The sequence below is a fragment of the Phascolarctos cinereus genome, unplaced genomic scaffold (genome assembly GCF_003287225.1).
Source record: "Phascolarctos cinereus isolate Bilbo 61053 unplaced genomic scaffold, phaCin_HiC Scaffold_2;HRSCAF=192, whole genome shotgun sequence".
In the NCBI taxonomy this organism is placed as follows: Eukaryota; Metazoa; Chordata; class Mammalia; order Diprotodontia; family Phascolarctidae; genus Phascolarctos; species Phascolarctos cinereus.
The window spans coordinates 394,285,219-394,306,381 of NW_027555625.1; the positions used below are offsets into that span (position 1 = coordinate 394,285,219).

At 39.8% G+C, this 21,163-nt stretch overlaps 1 protein-coding gene across 2 annotated transcripts in view; it reads right to left on the reverse strand.

Moving 5' to 3' along the window:
* The window catches only part of ATP10B (ATPase phospholipid transporting 10B (putative)), a 362,023-nt gene that overhangs the window by 148,304 nt on the left and 192,556 nt on the right, over nucleotides 1-21,163 (reverse strand). For both annotated transcript variants that reach the window (XM_020992355.2, XM_078150541.1), the window contains exons 4-5: nucleotides 14,758-15,051; nucleotides 10,441-10,635 (exon numbers count right to left, since the gene is read on the reverse strand). In XM_020992355.2, the coding sequence (XP_020848014.1) occupies nucleotides 10,441-10,635; nucleotides 14,758-15,032 (470 nt within the window). In that variant the 5' untranslated portion in view covers nucleotides 15,033-15,051. The remainder of the gene's footprint in view (nucleotides 1-10,440; nucleotides 10,636-14,757; nucleotides 15,052-21,163) is intronic.

Here is a 21,163-nt window from a genome sequence, read left to right on the forward strand (position 1 = left end):
AAGTGCAGCCAGAGCTAGAAAGGGTAGCCAGAGAAACTGTGTCATCAGGAGGGAACCCAGCCTCAGTGAGAACAAAAAGATGGAGGGAGCAAGAAAGGAAAATGTTTAAGATCACGATGGCATGAATCTGATATGATGAAATTAAATCAAGGTGACTGTAAAGACTTATACCTTGTTTTTTTTCCCATACAGGCAATTATCTTTATTTGCCCTGGACATGGGCATCACTGAGTACTCTTTGATTTAAGCGCACTCTTGAGAGTCTCAGACAGCAGATATGATGAAAATACTTTTATTGTTTGTTTTTGACATGGAAGTTGTTTTGATTTTTCATGGGATCAACATCAAAAACCAATGAGGAGCTTCAAAAGAAGATTGGCCCTGAACTCAGAAGACCAAGGTTCAAATCTCACCTTTGACACTCTACCTATGAGACTTTGGGCAAGTTAGTGAACCTCCAAAAAATTCAGTCTCACAAATTCAGGATGGAAGACATGTAAGTCCCTATGAAAAAAGATTTGGTGGTTCTGTAAAGCACATAGTCCCATATAGTTTTAAAAACACTTTTCTCACAGTATTCTTTGGAGGAAGCTATTACAAGTAAATGGCTAGACACAACAGAGAGTGGAGGCAACAAAAATAAAATTTACCAAGTTCTGGCCCTAGACAATTCCTCATTTTATACATGAAGAAACAGACTTAGAAAGTTAAAGAGACCTGCCTGCAGCCACATGATTAAGTGTCAGAGTTTGGGCATAAACCCAGGTTTCCCGACTCTAAGTCTAGGGTGTATGCAATATTCCATGCCAGCTTTCTTTTCATGGTCCCCAGAGCCTAGCCCAATGCATTTCGTTGTAGTGGTTATTGTTGTTTGTCCTTCATGCTGGAAGAGGAACAAAATGACATCACTATGTTGGGGTCAACGTATAACGCATCTGGTTGTGGTTGATCAGTCCAATATGAGCTCAGAAGACTCCACCACAGCTTGGACACAAATAGTCTGTGTGACCATCTGGGAGAGAGATGTCTCTAAATTTGGGTATCTCACATTTCTTTTGAGCTACTGCATTTCTGCTTTGCTCATGGAGCACAGAGCCTTCTTTGATGTGGGCATGCCATGCTGGGTGGTCCTGCACCAATGTCTTCCATGTCTCACAGTTGACACCAAAGTTCTTGAGTATCCTTGTATTGCTTCTTCTGAACATCATGTGAGTATTTGCCTTGTGTGAGTTCTCTGTAAGATAATCTTTTAGGCAAGTGTACTTTTGGCATTTGAACAACATGGCTAGCCCATCGGAGTTGTGCCCTTTGCAGTAAAGTCTAAATGCTTGGCAGTTCTGCTCAAGGAAGGACCGTAGTGTCCAGGTACCTTATCTTGCCAAGTGATCTTCTGAATCTTCTGAAGACAATTCAAGTGGAAGCAGTTCAGTTTTCTGGCACGGAGATGATGAACTATCCACGTTTCACAGGCACACAACAATGAAGACAGCACAATGGCTCTGCAGGCCTTCAGGTAGGTAGGCAGCCTAATACCTCTTCCCTCCCAAATGCTGACCTCTAGCAATGTGTGTATCAACCTCATCATCTGTATCTATGTCCCTGGAAAACATACTGCCAAGCTAAGTGAACTTGCCCAAAGCAATCAAAATTTCTCCATTTGCTGTAACCAACAGTTCTACATGTGGATGGTGTGGTCTTGGCTGGTAGAGAATCTGTGTTTTCTTGTTAATTGTTAGGCTAAAATTATCACAAGAGGCAGAGAATCAATCCATACTTTATTGCATCTCAGAAGCTGCACTGAATGCACAATCATCTACAAATGACAAGTTATGCACTAACTCTCCCTCCACTTCAGTCGTGGCTTGTAGCCTTTTCAAGTTAAATAATTTACCATCAGTATAGTAGCTGACCTTAATGCCAATGTCATTTTTGTCCTTATTAAAGGTACCTGACATCACTAAAAACAGCATGCTAAAAAACATGGGAGCAAGCACAGAGCCCTGCTTCACTTCATTGGTGACTGGGAAAGCACAAAAGCATTGTCCATCATTCAGAACCCTTGAAAGTTTGCCATCACGAAACTGATACACAATACTGATGAACTTCTCTGGCAACCAGATTTCACCATTATCTTCTGCAGGCATTCATGAATGATAGTATCAAAGGCCTTGGTTAGATCAATGAACACTGTGTACAGACCCCTGTTGTGCTTTCAGCATTTCTCCTGGATTTGTCAGGCAGCAATAATACATTGACTGTTCTTTGTCCCTTTTTCTGAAACCAAGCTGGCTCTAGGATAGATGACCAACTTCCAGGTGAAGGATCAGCTGATTAAGGAGGACTCTGGTAAGAATGTTGCAGCAGTGACTAAGAGAGACCCTCACCCCCTGCCCATGGTTGTCACAAAACAACCTGTTTCCTTTTTTTTTTTTTTAATAGAGATGGACAATTGAGGCATCCTTGATCTCCTCCAGGAAAACTTTCTCTTACCGTATAATGTGGAAAATTTCTGTTAGCTTTTGTATAGCAACTCTCCGCCCCACCTCCCCCCACCCAGGTGTAGATCTCTGCTAGAATGGAATCAGTACCCGTTGCTTTGCCACATGAGAGGAGCCTAATGCTGTTTAAAACCTCTTCTTCAGTTGGAAGTTCACTAGAGAAGGACTGGCTTCAACCTGAGGTAAATGGTCAATGTCTTCAGCATCGGTTGATGATCTATTGAGAACACTATGGAAGTCTTTAGCTCATCTCTCAAGGGTCATGTCAATACGTTGTATACCAGAAGTACTTATGGTTTGTTGAATAAATGAATGAATCCATGATGCTTAGTATATAAGTCCTTAATTCAGGTCTCATTTGCAGAATGAAACAGGTAGGACTATCATTGTGGAATAAGCTTTTATGAAGACCTCCATCATCTGGGGGGCATCTTCATAAGAGAAGCGTCCCACTGCCATTTGCAATGCAACCCAGCATGTCCTATTCACCACTTTTTAAGGAGCCAGCTTCCATTAGAGTGTATTCTGATTTTTTCTGAGTTTTCCATTACATCTAGCAGTTTCTTGGCCTCTCCCGTGTAATCTTTCTTGACTATAGTCATATCCCTGCCAGGTTAAGTGTAAAATTGGGGCAGCATCCTTTTAAAAAAAAATTTCTGGCTATGCCTTTGCCATAGGCTGGATTGAAAAAGCCTTCTTCATGTGTGCATTGCAAGGAACAAATGGTTTTCCAAATGCCTGAATTTCTTGATAGGCTGATTATCACAAAGGGAGATTTTTCTTATTAGCCAGTCTCAATTTCCCACGTTGTCATTTCTCTACTGCTTTGTGGAATGCTATGGGCTAAGCACTGTGTTAACTAATCACTAATCGCGAGGAGCTTATGTTGAAGGTAGTCCAGAGTGAAATGCTGGAGGCCAGTATGCACTGGGGCCACTAATCAGAGAGTGAGCGCAATGCACGGATCCGGGACTCGTTTGTGGCAAAGTGATGAAACAGGAAAAAGTTTCTTTACAGAACACCTTTGGTAGGTCTTAAAACCTGAACACCTCCATATGTGTTGTGTGCCCCAACAGAAAGTAAGTCCCTTGAGGGCTAGAACAGTCTTGCTTTTATATTCAAACCCCTAGCACGTAAGGCAGTACCTGGTACATAGTAGACACTTAATAAATATTCATTGCACAAGATTTAGGATTAAAAGGGACCATAAAAACCATCTAGCCGAACCTTTCATTTTACAGAAGAGGTTGTGGGGTTTAAGACAGGTCATTTGATTTCATAGAGAGTCCTATAAATAGTTAGTGACACAGCTAATTCTCTACTCTTTCTTCACTCCTACCTACTCTTCCCCTCAGAGAACTAAAATTTCCTTCCAGATCTAAATCCTATGATCTTATGATTTGCTTTTAGAAAAGGATCTCATAAATTCATTCACATTTGACTGAATGGGCTTCAAGTTTGGCTGTCCCTGTAGTTTTTGGATTGTTTGTGCATATCAGTTATCCTATTCTCTTATCATTACATAATTATCAAGACATGATAAATATGGCTAATTCTTGACAATTTTCCAATCAATTATTTCTGGGTTGTGAAATGTATGATTTTAAAAAAAAACAACTCAGCATCTCTTTGGCATCAGACTCTTGGGTGAACCTGAATGCCCCATCCCTCAATGCTAATACACAATGAATTCTGCCTCTTATGGCCCAGTGATCTGGGGAACAGATGCCCAAGCAGGTGGCTTTTGCTTCCCCACTGTATTTTCCTGGGAAAATAGGGGTATAACACGATTTTTATACATCACTTGGAAGATCTTTTCCAAAGTTCCTCACTCGCTCACTCACTCACTCTTGGATATTTTGGAGTTTGAGGCATTTCTGATGGTTCTAAGGATATATGTTATATATACACATAAGTATATATATATACATATATATATATATATATATATACACACACATGTATATATACACACACATCCATATCTACAGCTGTATCTACATCCACACATATATAATTATTGTCAGGTTGTCAGGATTTGAGGACAAAGCAAAAGTCATTTTGTGTACACCTTTCTCTCTCTCTTTCCTCTTTCACCTTAATTTATATCCAGGTAAAACAGAGTTACAAATGGACATCATGCAAATTATTTAAAGAGGAAAGTTACAAAAGGAAGGTGGGTGAGACAGCAACTATTTACTTCCATGCTGTTTGGTGGATATTATGGACTGATTATATACATACATACATACATACATACACACACACACACACACACACACACACACACATATATATTCAAACACATATAAGTATGTGCATGCATGTGTATGTATGCATGTATATGTATGCATATCTATCTGTCTGTCTGTCTATCTATATGTCTAAAGTCTTTTATAAAGGACCAAACAGCAGAGTAATTTCTTTCCTCTTCTACTGGCTGCCTCTCTGAGTTACTGCTCAGCCTCAGTCACTCGAGCAGCATTGATCCTGGGACAATCATCTTAATTCGTCCCATCGTAGGCATGGCATACCTCACATTGTAGATGTCAGTGAGTGTCCTAAAAATCCCTAAAAATATTTGCCAGGCATCTCACATCACTGGATAAATTATATGAGATCACAGTGGACTAGGCACAGAATGTTAGAGCTGGAAGGATTCTTAGAGATCATGTAGCCCAACTTCTTCATTTTAAAAATTATTTTGAAGTAAATTTTTATTGGTATCTTTTGTTTTTATACCACCTAATTTCCCCCTGTATTCCTCCCCTTGTCTTTCTCCCTCCCAGACAGCCATCCCATACAGCAAATAATATTTAAAAGAAAAAAAAAAGAAGAGGAAGGAGAGAAAAACAATGAGAAAAATTAATCAATCAATAAAAAAATTATATCCCACACCGATGGCCCAAACACTTCAAAGGAGAGGAGCAGGGGCATGTTCTCATATCTCTTCACTGGTATCATGCATTGCTCTTTTAAATTTTTCAACATTTATTTTCAGTCATTTTCTGCTAACTTCTTCATTTATGCCACTTATTAGCTGTGTGACTATGGAAAAATCACTTAACCTTTAAGTGCCTTGATTTCCTTATCTGCACAATGGGATAATAATACTTGTATTATTTGTACCACATATACTTTGTAAACTTCAAAGTGCTATATAAATATGAGAGGCAGTGAATAGTGCAAAGTGCACTAGATTTGAGGTTAGAGGTCCTGGATTCAAATTTCATATCTTTCCAACTTACCAGCTATGTGACTTTGGGAAATTTACAAAATCTTTCTGGGCCTAAGGTTCCTCATGTATAAAAATGGGTATCATTATACTACTTACCTTATAGGTTTGTCATAAGGAAAGTGTGTAGTAAACCCTAATGGACATTATAAATGGGTACTATAATTATTGTTCCTTCCCTTGCTTCCAATCTTCAAAAGATGGGACAGGGATTTTCTTGATATACAGAACCCCCAGGGAGAAAACTACCAATGGTGATTAGTACCTTTTTTTTTTCAGCTTAGAGGATTAGAGAGTTACCTGGGGCACTGATAGGTTAAATGATTCCACCCCCCCCCCCCAGGGTCACATAGGCAGTATGGATCAGAGGTGGACCCTAAACCCAAGTTTTCCTGATACTAAGGATGAACCCCTAGTCATTACACCATGTTGGTTTTTAATCTTATGATATTTGATAATAAATAAGGATACTGTAACCCCATGTCTAGTGCTTGCTCATTGAGTCCTACATTGCTATTAAATGTCCTTGCACCAGCATGGAGAAAGTCAATATGGTGTATGGAAAGAACATTGGCTCAGGTCCCATCTTAAATCCTGCCTCAAACACTATGTGCACGTCATTTAATTGACTGAATCTCAATTTTACCATGTATTAAAAAGGGATCCTTGCATTATCTACTTCTCTCAGTTGCTTCAAAGAAAAGAGCTGTACAAATGAGTTTTTCTATTTTTATGGATGAGTTGTACATAAGAAAGTTACAGCAGAGGGGGCAGAGCCAAGATGGTGGAGTAAAAGCAGTGACTTGCTTGAGCTGTCTTCCAAACCCTTCCAAATATCTTTAAAAAATGGCTCTAAACAAATTCTAGAGCACCAGGATCCACAAAAAGACAGAGTGAAACATATTTCCAGAGAACCTGGATGGTTGATTAGAAAGGTTTATTGTGCCAGGCTGGGAGAAGAGCACAGTTCAGCATTAGCCACACAGGCAAAGACCAGGCCTCAGAAAAACCTCGAGCAGGCCTTAGGAAACTGAATCATGAACAGCTGTGGCAGTTTCCAGACTTCTCAACCCACAAATACCAAAGACAGCTTAGAAGATCAGTAGGAAAGGTCTGTGACCACAGTGAGAGAGAATTTCAGTCCCAGCCCCAGCCCCAGCCCCAGCATAGCCCCAGGGTGGTGGCTGCTTTAGGAGCTCTCAGCCCATGGTCTGAAAGGGAATCAAGTGGCTGATCAGAGGGGAATTTCAGGGATCTCTTTGCCAGTGCTGAGTCAGGATTCTTTTGCTTTGCATGTGCTTGGATCTGAGTCGCAGTTCTGGCTGGCAGTCCTGGGGTGAGGAGGAGAGCTGGTGTAGTGAAGCTTGTGGTGGCAGTGCAGACGGAATCCTCCTTACAGTTCCAAGGCAGAAAAGAGTGCTTGTGATCACTGAAACACCAGAGCACAGGCCAGGAAAGGAAGAAACAACTTGCCTCTTATCATACCACCTTGGATAAACTGAAAATTTACAGGTGCACAGAAGTATCTCTGAAAACAGCTGCACAAAATACCTGAAGCTTGGGATAGTACATGCTCCACACTAGAAGCAGACCCCTGCTTTAACAAAGAGATTAAAACTCAAGTAATTAGGTGGGAACATGAGCAAACTGCACAAAAAAGTCAGACCATAGAATCTTTCTTTGGTGACAAAGAAGACCAAAACATAAAACCAGAAGAAGACAACAAAGCCAAAGCTCCTACATCCAAAGCCTCCAAGAAACATATGAATCAGTCCTAGGCCATAAAGAGCTCAAAAAGGATTTTGAGAAGCAAGTAAGAGAAGTAGAGGAAAAACTGGGAAGAGAAATGAGAGTGATGTAAAAAAATCATGAAAAACAAGTCAACAGCTTGCTAAAGGAGACCCAAAAAAATACTGAAGAAAATATAACCTTAAAAAATAGCCTAACCCAAATGGCAAAAGAGGTCCAAAAAGCCAACAAGGAGAAGAATGCCTTAAAAAGAAGAATTGGCTAAATGGAAAAGGAAGTCCAAAAGCTCACTGAAGAAAATACTTCCTTAAAAATTAGAATGGAGCAAATGGAAGCTAGTGACTTTATGAGAAATCAAGACATTGTATAACAAAACCAAAAGAATGAACAAATAGAAAATATTGTGAAATATCTCATTAGAAAAACAACTGACCTGGAAAATAGATCCAGGAGAGAGAATTTAAAAATTATTGGACTACCTGAAAGCCGTGATCTGAAAAAGAGCCTAGCCATCATCTTTAAAGAAATTCTCAAGAAAAACTGTCCTGATATTTTAGAACCAGAGGGTAAATTAGAAATGGAAAGAATCTATGAATCACCTCCTGAAAGATATTCCCCCAAGGGAAAACTTCTAGGAATATCGTAACCAAATTCCAGAGTTCCCAGGTCAAGGAGAAAATATTGCAAGCAGCCAGAAAGAAACAATTCAAGTATTGTGAAAACACAATCAGGATAACATAAGATATAGCATCTTCTACATTAAGGGATCAGAGGGCTTGGTATATAATGTTCTGGAGGTCAAAGGAGATAGGATTACAACCAAGAATCACCTACTCAGAAAAACTGAGTATAATCTTTCAGGAAGAAAAATTGATATTCAGTGAAATAGAGGACTTTCAAGTATTCTTTTTTTTTTTTTTGGCAATTGAGGTTAAGTGACTTGCCTAGGGTCACACAGCTACTAAGTGTCAAGTGTTTTGTCTGAGATCGGATTTGAACTCAGGTCCTCCTGACTTCAGCACTGGTGCTCTATCCACTGCGCCACCTAGCTGCCCCTCAAGAATTCTTGATGAGAAGACCAGAGCTGAATAGAAAATTTGACTTTCAAATGCAAGACTCAAGAGAAGCATGAAGAGGTAAACAGGAAAGAGAAATCTTAAGGGACTTATTAAGGTTGAACTGTTTATATTCCTACATGGAAAGATATTTGTAACTCATGAGACCTTTGTCAATATTAGGATAGTTGGAGGGAAAAAATTTTGTGTGTGTATGTATAGATAGATAGATAGATAGATAGATAGATAGATAGATAGGTAGATAGACAGATAGATAGATAGATAAATAGAGGGCACAGGGTGAGTTGAAGATGTAGGGTGATATCTAGAGAATAAAATTAAAGGATGAGAGAGGATTATACTGGGAGAAGGAGAAAGGGAGAGGTAGAATGGAGTAAATTATCTCACATAAAACAGACAAGAAAAGGCTTTTACAGTGAAGGGGTAATGGGGGAAAGGAGAGGGAACGAGTGAATCTTATTCTCATTGGATTTGGCTTAAGGAAGGAATAACATACACACTCAATTGAGTATGGAAATCTATATTACCCTACTGGAAAATAGGGGGGAAGAAGATAAGAGAGTGGGGGATGATAAAAGGGAGGACAGATTGGGGAAAGGGGTAATCAGAAGCAAACACTTTTGAGGAGGGACAGGGTCAAAAGAGAGAATAGAATAAATGGGAGGGAATAGGATGAAGGGAAATATAGCTTATTTCCCACAACATCACTACTATGGAAATGTTTTGCATGACTACACATGTATAACCTGTATTGAGTTGCTTGCTTTCTCAATGAGAGTGGGTGGAGAGGGAGGAAAGGAGAAAATTTGGAACCCAAAGTTTTAAAAACAAATGTTAAAAAATTGTTTTCACATGCAAGTGGGAAATAAGATATACAGGAAATGAGATATAGAAATCTATCCTGCCATACAGGAAAATAGAAGGGGAAGGGAATAAGAGAACAGGGGGGGAGATAGAAGGGAAGGCAGATTAGGGGAAGAGGTATTCAGAATACCTGCCATCTTGGGGGTGGGGCAGGGACAAGATGGGGAGGAAATTTGGAACTGAAAATCTTGAGGAAGTGAATGTTGAAAACTAAAATAAATAAATTAATAAAAAATTCAAAAAAAAGGAGAAAAAACCACACTAAATAGCAGTGCTGAGATACTGCTTGTAGTTCATTGAAAAAGACTTTTGTTGAGTCTGTCCAAGATGTTTGATGTCTGCCATTTATCCATGATTAATTTACCTTAAAAGTCAGAGCACAAAGAAAAAGTTGTAGTTGGGTTGACATCATCTATATCTTTGGTTGCTAGGAAAACTAATATTTTTCTTCATCATGGCAGAGGTGGGGTACAAAGCTGAGGAGCTATGAGGCTGTATGACTCTTGAATGGTTCTATTACTTTCTCAATTTCTCCTCTTATACCCAGTGGAAAACTTCTGCCTTCTAGACAAATGAGCTGTTATATATTGTACTGGGGATGGGGTGGAGGATAGAGATATAGATGGAAGGAAAAGACAAAACATTCAAAACCTTTAAAAGGAACATCCCCAAAATGTTGGAAGGTGAACTGAAATGAGCAGCAATTACCCTTTTCTGTCTTTGTCATGGAATTGTTGTAGGGAAAACTCTTTGTGAACTTTAAACTATTGTGCAAATGTAAGTTATTATTGTTATTATCATTATCGCGTTGATTTGATCTGATAACATCTTATGGCACTTTGTTGAATGACTTTATTGTTTTATATGTTTTCGAATTGGCTCCAATAAATAATTGCTGTGAAAAAAAGAGGAAAGTTGCAACACAAAAGGGAGGCCAGTTTCTTGCTTGAACAAACAGACAGGGCCACACAGACCTGTTTTGAAAAATGACAAAATAAACAGATATTATTTTTCTTACTTTTCATATATCTGAATGTTGGAGGAGTTGATCTCTTGGTCAAATCGATATTTCTCATAGTCTTCCACGCCGTCTTTCACCATGATAATCAGCAGCACTATAGTCAAAGGTAGCATGGTGATTTCTCTGTGGAAGACCTCTATAGGTGGCATCCAGTTCAGAATCACCAGGAAGAGGAAATAGAGATTAGCCCACCTGCAAGAGGCAAAGAGGTGCTAGAATCCAAATCATAGTTGGAAGACAAAAAAAAATTAAAATAAAAAAAACCCCAATGAAACAGAAAGTACCTAGTGAACAAATTCCATTTTCTGGTTTTCTTTCATATTCTTGACTTTGTACAAGCAAATATTATATTCTTATAATAATAATTTTAATCAATCATTTGCAAAGTGCTTGAATGTCTTCAGAGTCTTTTCCTCAGAACCCTGCAGGGGTGGTTGTAAAAGAATTATTCTAGAGAGGCAGCAAGGTGGTACAATGCTACTGGAGTTTTCAGGAAGATCTGAGTTCAAATCGAGCCAATTCAAATCAGGTGATAGCTGTGTGACCTTCTCTCTGCCTCACTTTTCTCATCAGTAAAAAGGAGATAGTAATAACGATACCTACCTCCCAGGGTTGTTGTGAGGTTAAAATGAGATAATATTTGTAAAGCTCTCAGCAAACCATAATACACTATCTAAACATCAGCTAATATTATATCCATTTTACAGATGAGGAAATGGAATCTTTGAAGTTAAGTAGCTTTTCCATGATCATTTAGCTAGTAAGGTTGGTGGGCAGGATTCAAACTCAGATCTTCTAGTTCTAAGCCCGGCGCTCTATCCACTAATACAGTTAGAACTGGAGAATTTTAGGGATAAAGGGGACCTGTAGAGCAGATGTTCTTACCTATTTTTGTGTCACGGTTTTGGCAGTTTGGTAAAACCTGCAAATATCTTCTCGGATTAATAGTCTTACATGCTTAAAATAAAACATGTACCATTACGGCGGAAACTAATTATATTGAAATATTTAAGTCATCCAAATATTTTTTAAAAACCAAGTTCATAGACTCCCGGTTATTCCTGGTTTAGAGTAGTACTCAGCGTTTGCAAATTGTATTATATTGTCCAAAAGGCTTTCATATGTTATTCAATTTTAACAAATCTTGTCGGGTAGACGTGGCAGGCATTTTATTGCACATTTCTCAGATAAGAAAATGGAAGCTTAAAGGGGTTAAATACAGACTGGATGAAATATGTCTTAACAGCTGTTCTTGTTAAAGAGGCAGTGGGTTTTGGCTGATCCAAAATGTTTAGTTGACCACAACATTAACAGGAGTCAAAAATGTAATGTGGTTGCTCCAAAGAGCTAAGGCATTGGCAGAATTTACAATATTTAATTGAAGAGATATAATAGTCCCTATCACATTTTATATTAGTCACATCATGTCTGGAATGTTGTGTCTTCTTTGGGGTATCACTGAAAGAGTGACATGGGCAAGCTAGAATGGGCTGATGGGAGAGAGAATGATATCCAGAGGTATCTGGAAAATCTTGCCATTAAAGGTTGAAGTTTCCTGGGACACTTAGCCAGGAGAAGATTTGATAACTATTTTCTAATACCTGAAGGATTGGTCAGTGGAACAGAGATCAGAAACATTCTGTGATCCTCTGGAGGGCAGAACTATGAAAGAGGGTTACAGAGAAGCAAATCTCAGTGTAATATATGCAAGACTTTGCCAGTATGTAGATATCCAATAATTGAATGGGCTAGCTTGTAAAATAATGACTTCCTGTCACTGCAGGCACTCAAGATGATGACAGAGACATTCTTAGTTGATAAATGGTCAAAGGATATGAACAGCTAGTTTTTGAATGAAGAAATTAAAGCTGTCTATAGTCATTTGAAAAAATGCTATAAATCACTATTGATTAGAGAAATACAAATCAAAATGACTCTGAGGTACCACATCAGGCCTATCGGATTGGGTAACATGACAAAACAGAAAAATGATAAATGTTGGAGATGTAGGAAAATTGGAACACTCATGCATTGTTAGTGGAGTTGTGAACTGATCCAACCATTCTGGAGAACAATTTGGAGCTTTGCCCAAAGGGATATAAAACTGTGCATACCCTTTGATCCATGAATAGCACTACTAGGTCTGTATCCCAAAGAGATCATAAAAAAGGGGAAAGGACCCACATGCACAAAAATGTTTATGGCAGCTCTTTTTGTGGTGGCAAAGAATTGGAAACTGAGGGGATCCCATCAATTGGGGAATGACTAAACAAGTTGTAGTATATGAATGTAATGGAATAATATCGTTCCATAAGAAATGGTGAGCAAGCAGACTTCAGAAAAACCTGGAATGACCCGCATGAACTGATGCTGAGTGAAATGAGCAGAACCAGGAAAACACTGTATACAGTCATTGTTGCGGGCTGAGAGGTTGAGACCCCTCAAAGACTGAACTACAGGATGGGTCGTCTGGAATGAATTCACAGACTCCAGCATTCTTTAAGCCAAGGTGGCAAAGTTTATTGTTATGCTTTTCATCGGGCAAGGATTCTTAAAGGATCCTGCAAACTTAGAGAGGTACAGTTAAAGTTTATATAGGATAAAATACAATAAAACATGTGCCAAATATGCTAACTAGGGGATTCAGGGTGGGATTAGGGAGTGGTTAAGGAGTGGTCAGTTCTTAAAAGAACATGTACTTCCTGTACCTACTGAATAGGCGTTTTACCCAGAGTTCACTGGGAAAAGTTGGGGGGGGGCACATGGAAATGTAATTTTAGGCCTGCTATGTCACTAAGTTAACTAGAGTTCAGGGGTAACTGAGAGTTGTCCCATCTGCCACCAATCAATGTCTTGTTTGACAAGATAGATGTAGGGAGTATACATATGTCTTAAGTCTAGAATACAGTTAATGAGGAGCCCAGGATGGAGATAATGTGGCAGGGCGGTAGGATAGTATAATAGTGGGTAAGAATGTCTTTATGACCCAGCGCAAAGCCAGTTTAAACTAATAAATCCTTCAGGTGCTGTTTGGAGCTGCACCAGGGAGAGAGATAAGGGTCTTGCTGGGGCCCACTCACATGTAATTGCTAAGCACAGGGTCCTTGGGCTGGGGAGAAACTGTCAGGGACAGTGTTTCTGAGGCCAGGGAGAAATTGGGGTCCAAGTACAAGCACCCGAACACAAGCACCCAAGTACCACATCAGTAATGGCAACATTGTACGATGAATGACTTTGTTAGACTTAGCTCTTCTGAGCAATACAATGATCTAAGACAATTCCAAAAGACTCATGATGGAAAATATCCACATCCAGAGGAAGAACTATGGAGTCTGAATGCAGATCAAAGCATGCTATTTTCATTTTTTTTTCTCATGGTTTTCCCTTTTGTTCTGATTCTTTCACAGCATGACTAATGTGAAAATATGTTTAATAGGAATGTATATATACATATAGCCTATATCAGATTGCATGCTGTCTTGGGGAGGAGGAAGGGGAAAGAAGGGGAAAATTTAGAATTCAAAATCTTAAAAAAGCGAATGTCAAAAGCTAAAATTAAAGAAATAAAACACTAATGAGCAACACATAATAAACCTATAAAATATATATCAAGAAAAAAAAAAGACGGTGACAGAAGACCACTTGTTGGGGATGTCATATGAGGGCCTTTGGTACTGGGCTGCAAAATATCAGATTGGACTTGATTATCATTTAGGATCTCTTTCAGTTCTAGGATTCTACAATTCTATGACCAGCTTGAAGTTACATAGTTGGTTAGTAGCAGAAATGAGACTAATATTCACAACCCCTGATTCCTAATCTCATCAAATCTGTCCTTTAAACTCTTCTAAAACTGAGCAGAATTTATTAAACTTTAAGGACACATAAAAGAAATTCCATCTGTCCCAGTATTATATTGCCTCTTATCATCACAGAATTCCTTCTTGTGTCTAACTAAAGTCCCTCTTAATTCACCTTTGTCATAAACTGTCTCTCTGTCAACCGTGATTCTTAAAAAAATAAAGGTCAACCTCTTAGGTTGTTCCTGCCCTAACTTTGAGATCTAACCATGTTTGTAATATTCTTCACCCTAGTAAACCTTCAGAAGATCCGTTAATCTCTATTTGAAACACATTGACATTTTTTTTTGACTAATGAGAAGTACCTGTATGACCTTGATCAAGTCACATCTCTGGATCTCAGTTCTGTCATCTGTAAAATGAAGGTTCTATCCTAGGTGACCCCTGTAGTCCCTTCCAACTCTAGGGCTCCGATCCCCTGATCTCATACTACTTACTACCAATATCTATGTACCTGTGAAACTGCTCGAAGAGGTTTCGGGGTACGAAGTTGAACAGGGTATATTTGGTGGTATGAATCCTGTTGCCAGAGTAAAACTTGGAAACTTTTGCCCAGTCTTGGTGAAATATCTTGTTGTTAGGAAAAATGACCCGTTGTTGATTCAGATTGTAGCTGTGTCTTTCTTTAGCCACAGACAGCAGTGGGGTGGATTCTGAAGGAGACTGGGAGTAGCGGTCCTTAACTTGCCCTTGCCTGCGATACCAAGAGGAATCCGCTGACAACGCCATCTTGACTGGTAGGTTAAGGCTGAAAGATGAATACAATGCAGGGATTAAATCAGAAGGCCCTCAGGAGATTCAGATATTGTCTTGATCTTTAACAAGGCAAAAGCAACAGTTTGGTCCCATGGAAAGACAAGTGGATCATGAATTAGGAGGCCTGGCTTCTAGTCCTTGTTTTGAGATTAATAAATGCAGTGTGTGATGGCTATATAGTGAATGACTTCACCTCTCAGTGTGTGTTGCCTTTCTGTAAAATGAGGATGATATCCTCCCTCAAACCATCTGAGTCAGTGATTTGGTCAAGGCTGTGGGTTTTCACAGGCCCCCTGTTAAAATGAAATGCTGTTTGTGAAGGGTAGACTAGTACAAGCTGCCATCACCAATGAACGAGTTTGCACAGAGCACTGTGTCAGATACAAAAAAAGGGAAATTTGGATGGGATCTTGGAGTTAAGGATGTGTGCAGAGCTGACCCAAATGGGTCCATCAGTGGGAGGGAGAGGAGGAAGAGAAGGACAGGGTACACAGGAGGCGGTTTCTGAAGGCAAACCCTGACTGCTTTATGATTTTGCCTAGGGCTGGTCCTGCCTGTAAACTAAGGAGAAGACAGATTCAAAATGTCAATGGGGTTATTCTTCATGGGCAAGAATCCCATGTTCCCAAGTTCCATTTATCTTCATTGTATTTGAACTTCCCAAAAATCAGATGTGGGAGATTTCTAAGAAATGAAATAAAACAGTTTTCTACTAAGAATGTGTAGAAAATACAAACCAAATAAAGGCAGTGCCTTTGTGTCAAAAAGATAATTATCTGCCTCAGGCAGAAAGAATTGTAGTTAGCTACAGGGGAGTGGGCACAGAGCAGATGAGACTAAGCTATAGTTATCGTTTAATTTTAACTATAGGCTCACAGCATGGTAGGGCCTACATGAACCAGCAATGGGACATAGTTCCTGCCCTCTAGGGATTGATGTTGTAGAAAGCTGGCAGTCCGACTTCACATGCGACTCCCATGTTGCCTGAGGTGCTTCTCTCTAAGTACTCCCAACCTATTTTATGTGATGCAGTCTCCCTCTCCTCCTCCTCCTTCCTTTCTGTCTCTGTCTTTGTCTCTTTCATTCTTGCCCTAGCTTTGAGATCTAGCCCTGTTTGTGAAATTCTTCACACTGGTAAACCACTTTTCCCTGTATTTTTAAAAATAGAATGATACAGTATCTTGATTTCAATGTTATTTTGAACTTATCTTAATACTGTGAATGTAATAAAAATAAAATCTCAAGACAAAAAAAAAAGGCTTAATGAAGCCTCCAATACTTAGAATATGACATACTATAACTGCCATTTATAGGGTATCTGGTACTCATGTGGATCACTTAAGGCACCAGAACATGTACAGGAGATGTCACTCTATCACACAGAGAAAAGACTGATGTCTTGCATGGTGACCTGGACAGTACCTGTTTTACACACAAAAAACTGATAACTCAGCATGTTTGTGCTCAGTTTTACCAAGTTCTTCAGTATTTTTTCCTATGTGGCTTTGTTCTTAGGGTCGCCATGCTGCTAACTCAAACCTTGATTGACACCACCTCTCTCAGTCTTCCTTCCCTTTGACTGGAGGCCTGGAGGGAGGAGTTACTCCAATGCCTTCCTTTACAGAGGGGCAGAAACTGGGCTTTTCTGTCTCGCCTCCCTCTGCATCTATTGCTCTACCTGGTTTCAACTCCTCTGAGCAAGATGACCCTGAACTGGCTCCCTCCTGGTTTCCCACAACCTTTCTTACTTCCTTTTGTGTGTTGCGTCCCCCCATTAGATTTGTAACAGGGACTGTCTTTCTTTTCATTAATTGTACCCACAGCACTTAGCACAGTGCCCGGCACACAGTGGGTGCTTAATAAATGTTCATTGGATTATTGGATCGTCCGAGGTCTCACAGGTAGCTAGTGTTGTACTGAGAAATCAGAGAGCAAGACCCAGACATAATTTAAAATGTGGATTTATTAGCGTGCAGCTGCGAGGGGTATGCACATCCAAATCAATCAGCCCCGATCAGGGGTTGAGCTAGGGTTTATATGGAAAAGAGCATGGGAAAGAAATGCCAGGAACACTGATGAGGTAATCCAAAGATGCAGGTGTCTTGGGGGGCTATGGATGGGAAAGTACAGGGAGTATACCGGACAGGGAGGGGGATAGATCTTTGAAGTCTGGCAGGAGGAGGAGTTCTTGGGCTGGTCAAGGACACCCCTCTCCCTCTGTCTTGATGAGAGAATGCTCTGCAACAAAAGAGCTCTCACAACTAAGGAATTGGGAGGCTTCCAGAGACATGATCTGAGGGCTGGGGAGTGGTCGTCAGAGACAGTGTTTCTGAGACTAGGGAGACATTTGGGGCACAGGTACAAGCACAAGCACCCGAGGACCCCATCATTACAGGTCAGGGATCACACAAACCAGACCAGGTGTCCGGGTCTCTGGTATAAACGTAATTATCTAAAGCAATTATATTGCAAGCTTTCTTATCCATTTGCGCTGGAATTATGGGCTGTGCTAAGCTATGCAAGAGTACATTTCACTATTGTTTAGATTTAGGAGGAAAGAGGTCTGGGGCAAGGTTAAGCAGCAACTTCTGCTTTCCATGGCCTAAAGGGCCCTACTACCTAAATGGTCAAATAATGTTCTGCATTACAGTTAGCATCAGAAGCAGGATTTGAATTTAGGTCCTCTGACCCCAGAGCCCGCGCTAGTTCTGCCAGGTTGTCTTTTCTGTGTAATCTGTCTCCCTTACTACAGAGTAAGTGCTCTGATGGTAAGCACCAGGCAGACCTTATTTTTCTCACGCCTGTCTCCCCAGAGAGACTGAGGCAGAGATCTGCTCGTGGTAGGAGCTTGGAGAACGTCACTGATCACATGCAAGCCTGTAGCTCACCCGGAAACCGAAACCCAACTTCATAAATGCAATCCTATGACCTGTGCTTCCAAGACAGGAAGGCTCTTCCTGAAAGAAGGGGCTCATTTAGTTGTAAAGAAAAAGTGTCTTGTCAGGGAAACTAAGCAGTAAAACAGAGAGACTGGAATTTGTGGAATGGGGATTATCACTGATTTGGGTTTTTGGGGTTGGGGTTAGGGAGTGGTTTGTCTAAAGCAGGGTACTGTACTATATGACCCCTTGAGGTGCCTCCAAGCTTCATGTTACTCTGATTTTATTCTTTGATGTGACATCAAACATTAACAGTGAACTTATCCATTCACCTACCTATCATCACTAATTACATTTCAGGTTGCCTTGGGCTTGAAGTTGCAGTAATTGGGCACCAATTATTTTCACAGGCATCATCTCTCATTTTATTTCATTTTTTTTCCCCTGAGACATTGACACATCTAGGCTAACTTGCTGGGTTAATTACAGTTCTTCTTCTTTTTTGACTTATAATTCTGAATTTCAGGCATTTTCTTTCCTGTCCTGAACACTTCTTAAAATGGATGTTTATTTCTTCCTTTTCCTTCTGCAACTATTTCTCACCAAATGGGAATTCACAAACCCGATCTGTCCTGGCAACCCTGTTTATGGTCTCCAGGGCCACAGGAATCCTGGACTTGTGTTCTTAAGGAGACCCTAAGGGGTAGCCTATCATCTACTAGCCTTTAAATAGAATTTTAGACTGGGGATGAGGGAGGGCTGTGTTGGGGAAAGACAGAAGACTGACTTTAGGAGCAGCAGCTAATGGCTAACATGTATATGGTGCTTTAAGATTTGCAAAGTGCTTTACATGTATTATATTACTGGATCTTCAAACAACCCTGTGAGATAGATATTACTGCCATGTTATAGATATGAAAGCCGAGTCTGGGAGAGGTTAAGTGACTTGTTCAGGATCGCACAGTTAGTAAGTAGGTGAGACAGGATTTGAACTCACATCCTTCTGATTTTATTAAGTCCAGTGCTCTAGCCATCCCTATTTTATAGGAATCACAAATTGAGGTGGGGGGATTTCAATAATTTCTCCTTCTGCTAGTCCTATGGCTCCTCTCTGCCCTTTTCTCCCTCCCCACTGCCATTTAGAGACAGAAGTCTCTTCTGGGGATTTCTCAGCCTTCACTAAGTTATTACTTATTGTAGTTTCTGGAACTTCTTTTTCCTTTTCTCTCTTCCTCCTCTACACCCAATGGAAAAGTCACAGCCCAGGAATGAGGTCCCTGGCAGTTCCTGGATCTGTATGTTCCACAGCTGTCCATGTTGGTATAAGACTCTTCCACCCTGAGCCACCCACAGATGCCCTGAGCAACAAATAAAGAGCAGGTGGAATTCTCAACTTTGAACACCAGTCTGTGAGTGGAAAAATCTGTCAAAATTTGGCTGGTTCACAGACTAGCCTGGTGGAGATTAGGAAAAGCATATGTGTACATACATACATACTCTCTCTGTTTTTGTCTCTTCTCTCTCTCTCTCTCTCTCTCTCTCTCTCTCTCTCTCTCTCTGTGCTTGTTTATTTATTCACTTTGAAAGAGCTGATAATCTTAAGTATGAAAAAGGTTTGGTGAGAGGAGGAAAAAATACAAGGACAGGCAGTTCAAAAACAGAATATTATATATTCTTTTTTCAACAAGATTCTGGGTCTGTGAGTCTTACAAGTCATTATAAGTCCTCACTGTTGCAAAAGAATTGTTTAATTTATCTCTTAATCACTCCCTAATATATTTCTCATAGGGAGTGTATAAAATCTTTTCCACTTTCCTGAAGCCCCTTCCATCCTCCCCTGATTAATTCTCTTCCTTGCCTCTTTTTTGGAGACTACCTCACTTTCTATTTTATTTTATTTATTTTATTTTAATTTTTTAATTTTTCACTTTATTAATTTATTTTGATTTATCAACAATCACTTCCATATGCTTTTGAGTTTAAAATTTTTCTCCCCCTTCCTCCCCATCACCCTCCCCAAGACTGTGCACAATCTGATATAGGCTATACATTTGCATTCCTATTAAACATATTTTCACATTAGTGAAGTTGTAAGTAAAAATTACTCACTAGTGTTTTGCTTTTGACCACAGCCTCCCTCAGTCCCTCCCTCCCTTTCCCTTTTCTCCCTTTCCTTACTGCTTCTTCCCTCCCTTCCATCCCCCACTCCCTTTTCTTTCCCCTTTTCCCTCCTACTGCCTATAGGGCAAGTCAGATTTCTACACCTAACTGATTATGTTATTCCCTTCTTGAGCCAAATCTGATGAGAGTAAGGTTCAAACAATGCCCACCCCCCCTTTCCTCTGCTGTAATAGGATTTTGTGTCTTTTCCTGTAACGTAATTTACTTTGTCTACCTCTCCTTTCTCAGTACATTTTCTAAAATTAGACTAATCCACTTGCTTGGATCCACTTAACCCACTTGATTAGATTTTTTTTTTATCTGCATTAAAGTCAACTAGTATACACCTCATTTATGTATACTCCTTTAACATGGTGTAATAACAACACAGTTCTCAAGAGTTGCAAGTGTCATCTTCCCTTGTAGGGATGTAAACAGTCCACCTTTATTAAAAACATTTTGTATCTTTCTGTCCCATTTACGTTTTTATGTCTTTCTTGAATCTTGTACTTGAAGATCAAATTTTTTGTTGAGCTCTGGTCTTTTTATCAGGAAGGTTTGGAAGTCCCCTATTTCATGAATATCTCCTCCCTTGAAAAATCATGCTCATTTTTTCAGGGCAGTTGATCCTTGGCTGCATTCCAAGCTTCTTTGCCTTATGGAATATCATGTTCCATGCTCTGCGGTCTTTTATGTGGAAGCTGCAAGGTCCTGTGTAATCCTGACTGTGGTTCCACGATATTTAAATTGTTTCTTTCTGGCTGCTTGCAGCACCTTCTCTTTCATCTGGTAATTTTGGAATTTTGCTATTATATCCTTGGTGTTGTCAATTTGGGATCTCTTTCAGGTGGTGACGGTGTATTCTTTCTATGGTTATTTTACCTTCTGGTTCTAGGACTTTAGGGCAGTTTTCCTTTGATTTCCTGAAAGATACTCCAGGCTCTTTTTTCATCATGATTTTCAGGTAGTCCAATGATTTTTAAATTGTCTCTCCTGGATCATTTTCCAGGTCGGTTGTTTTACTGATGAGGTATTTTATGTTTTCATCTATTTTTCATTTTTTTG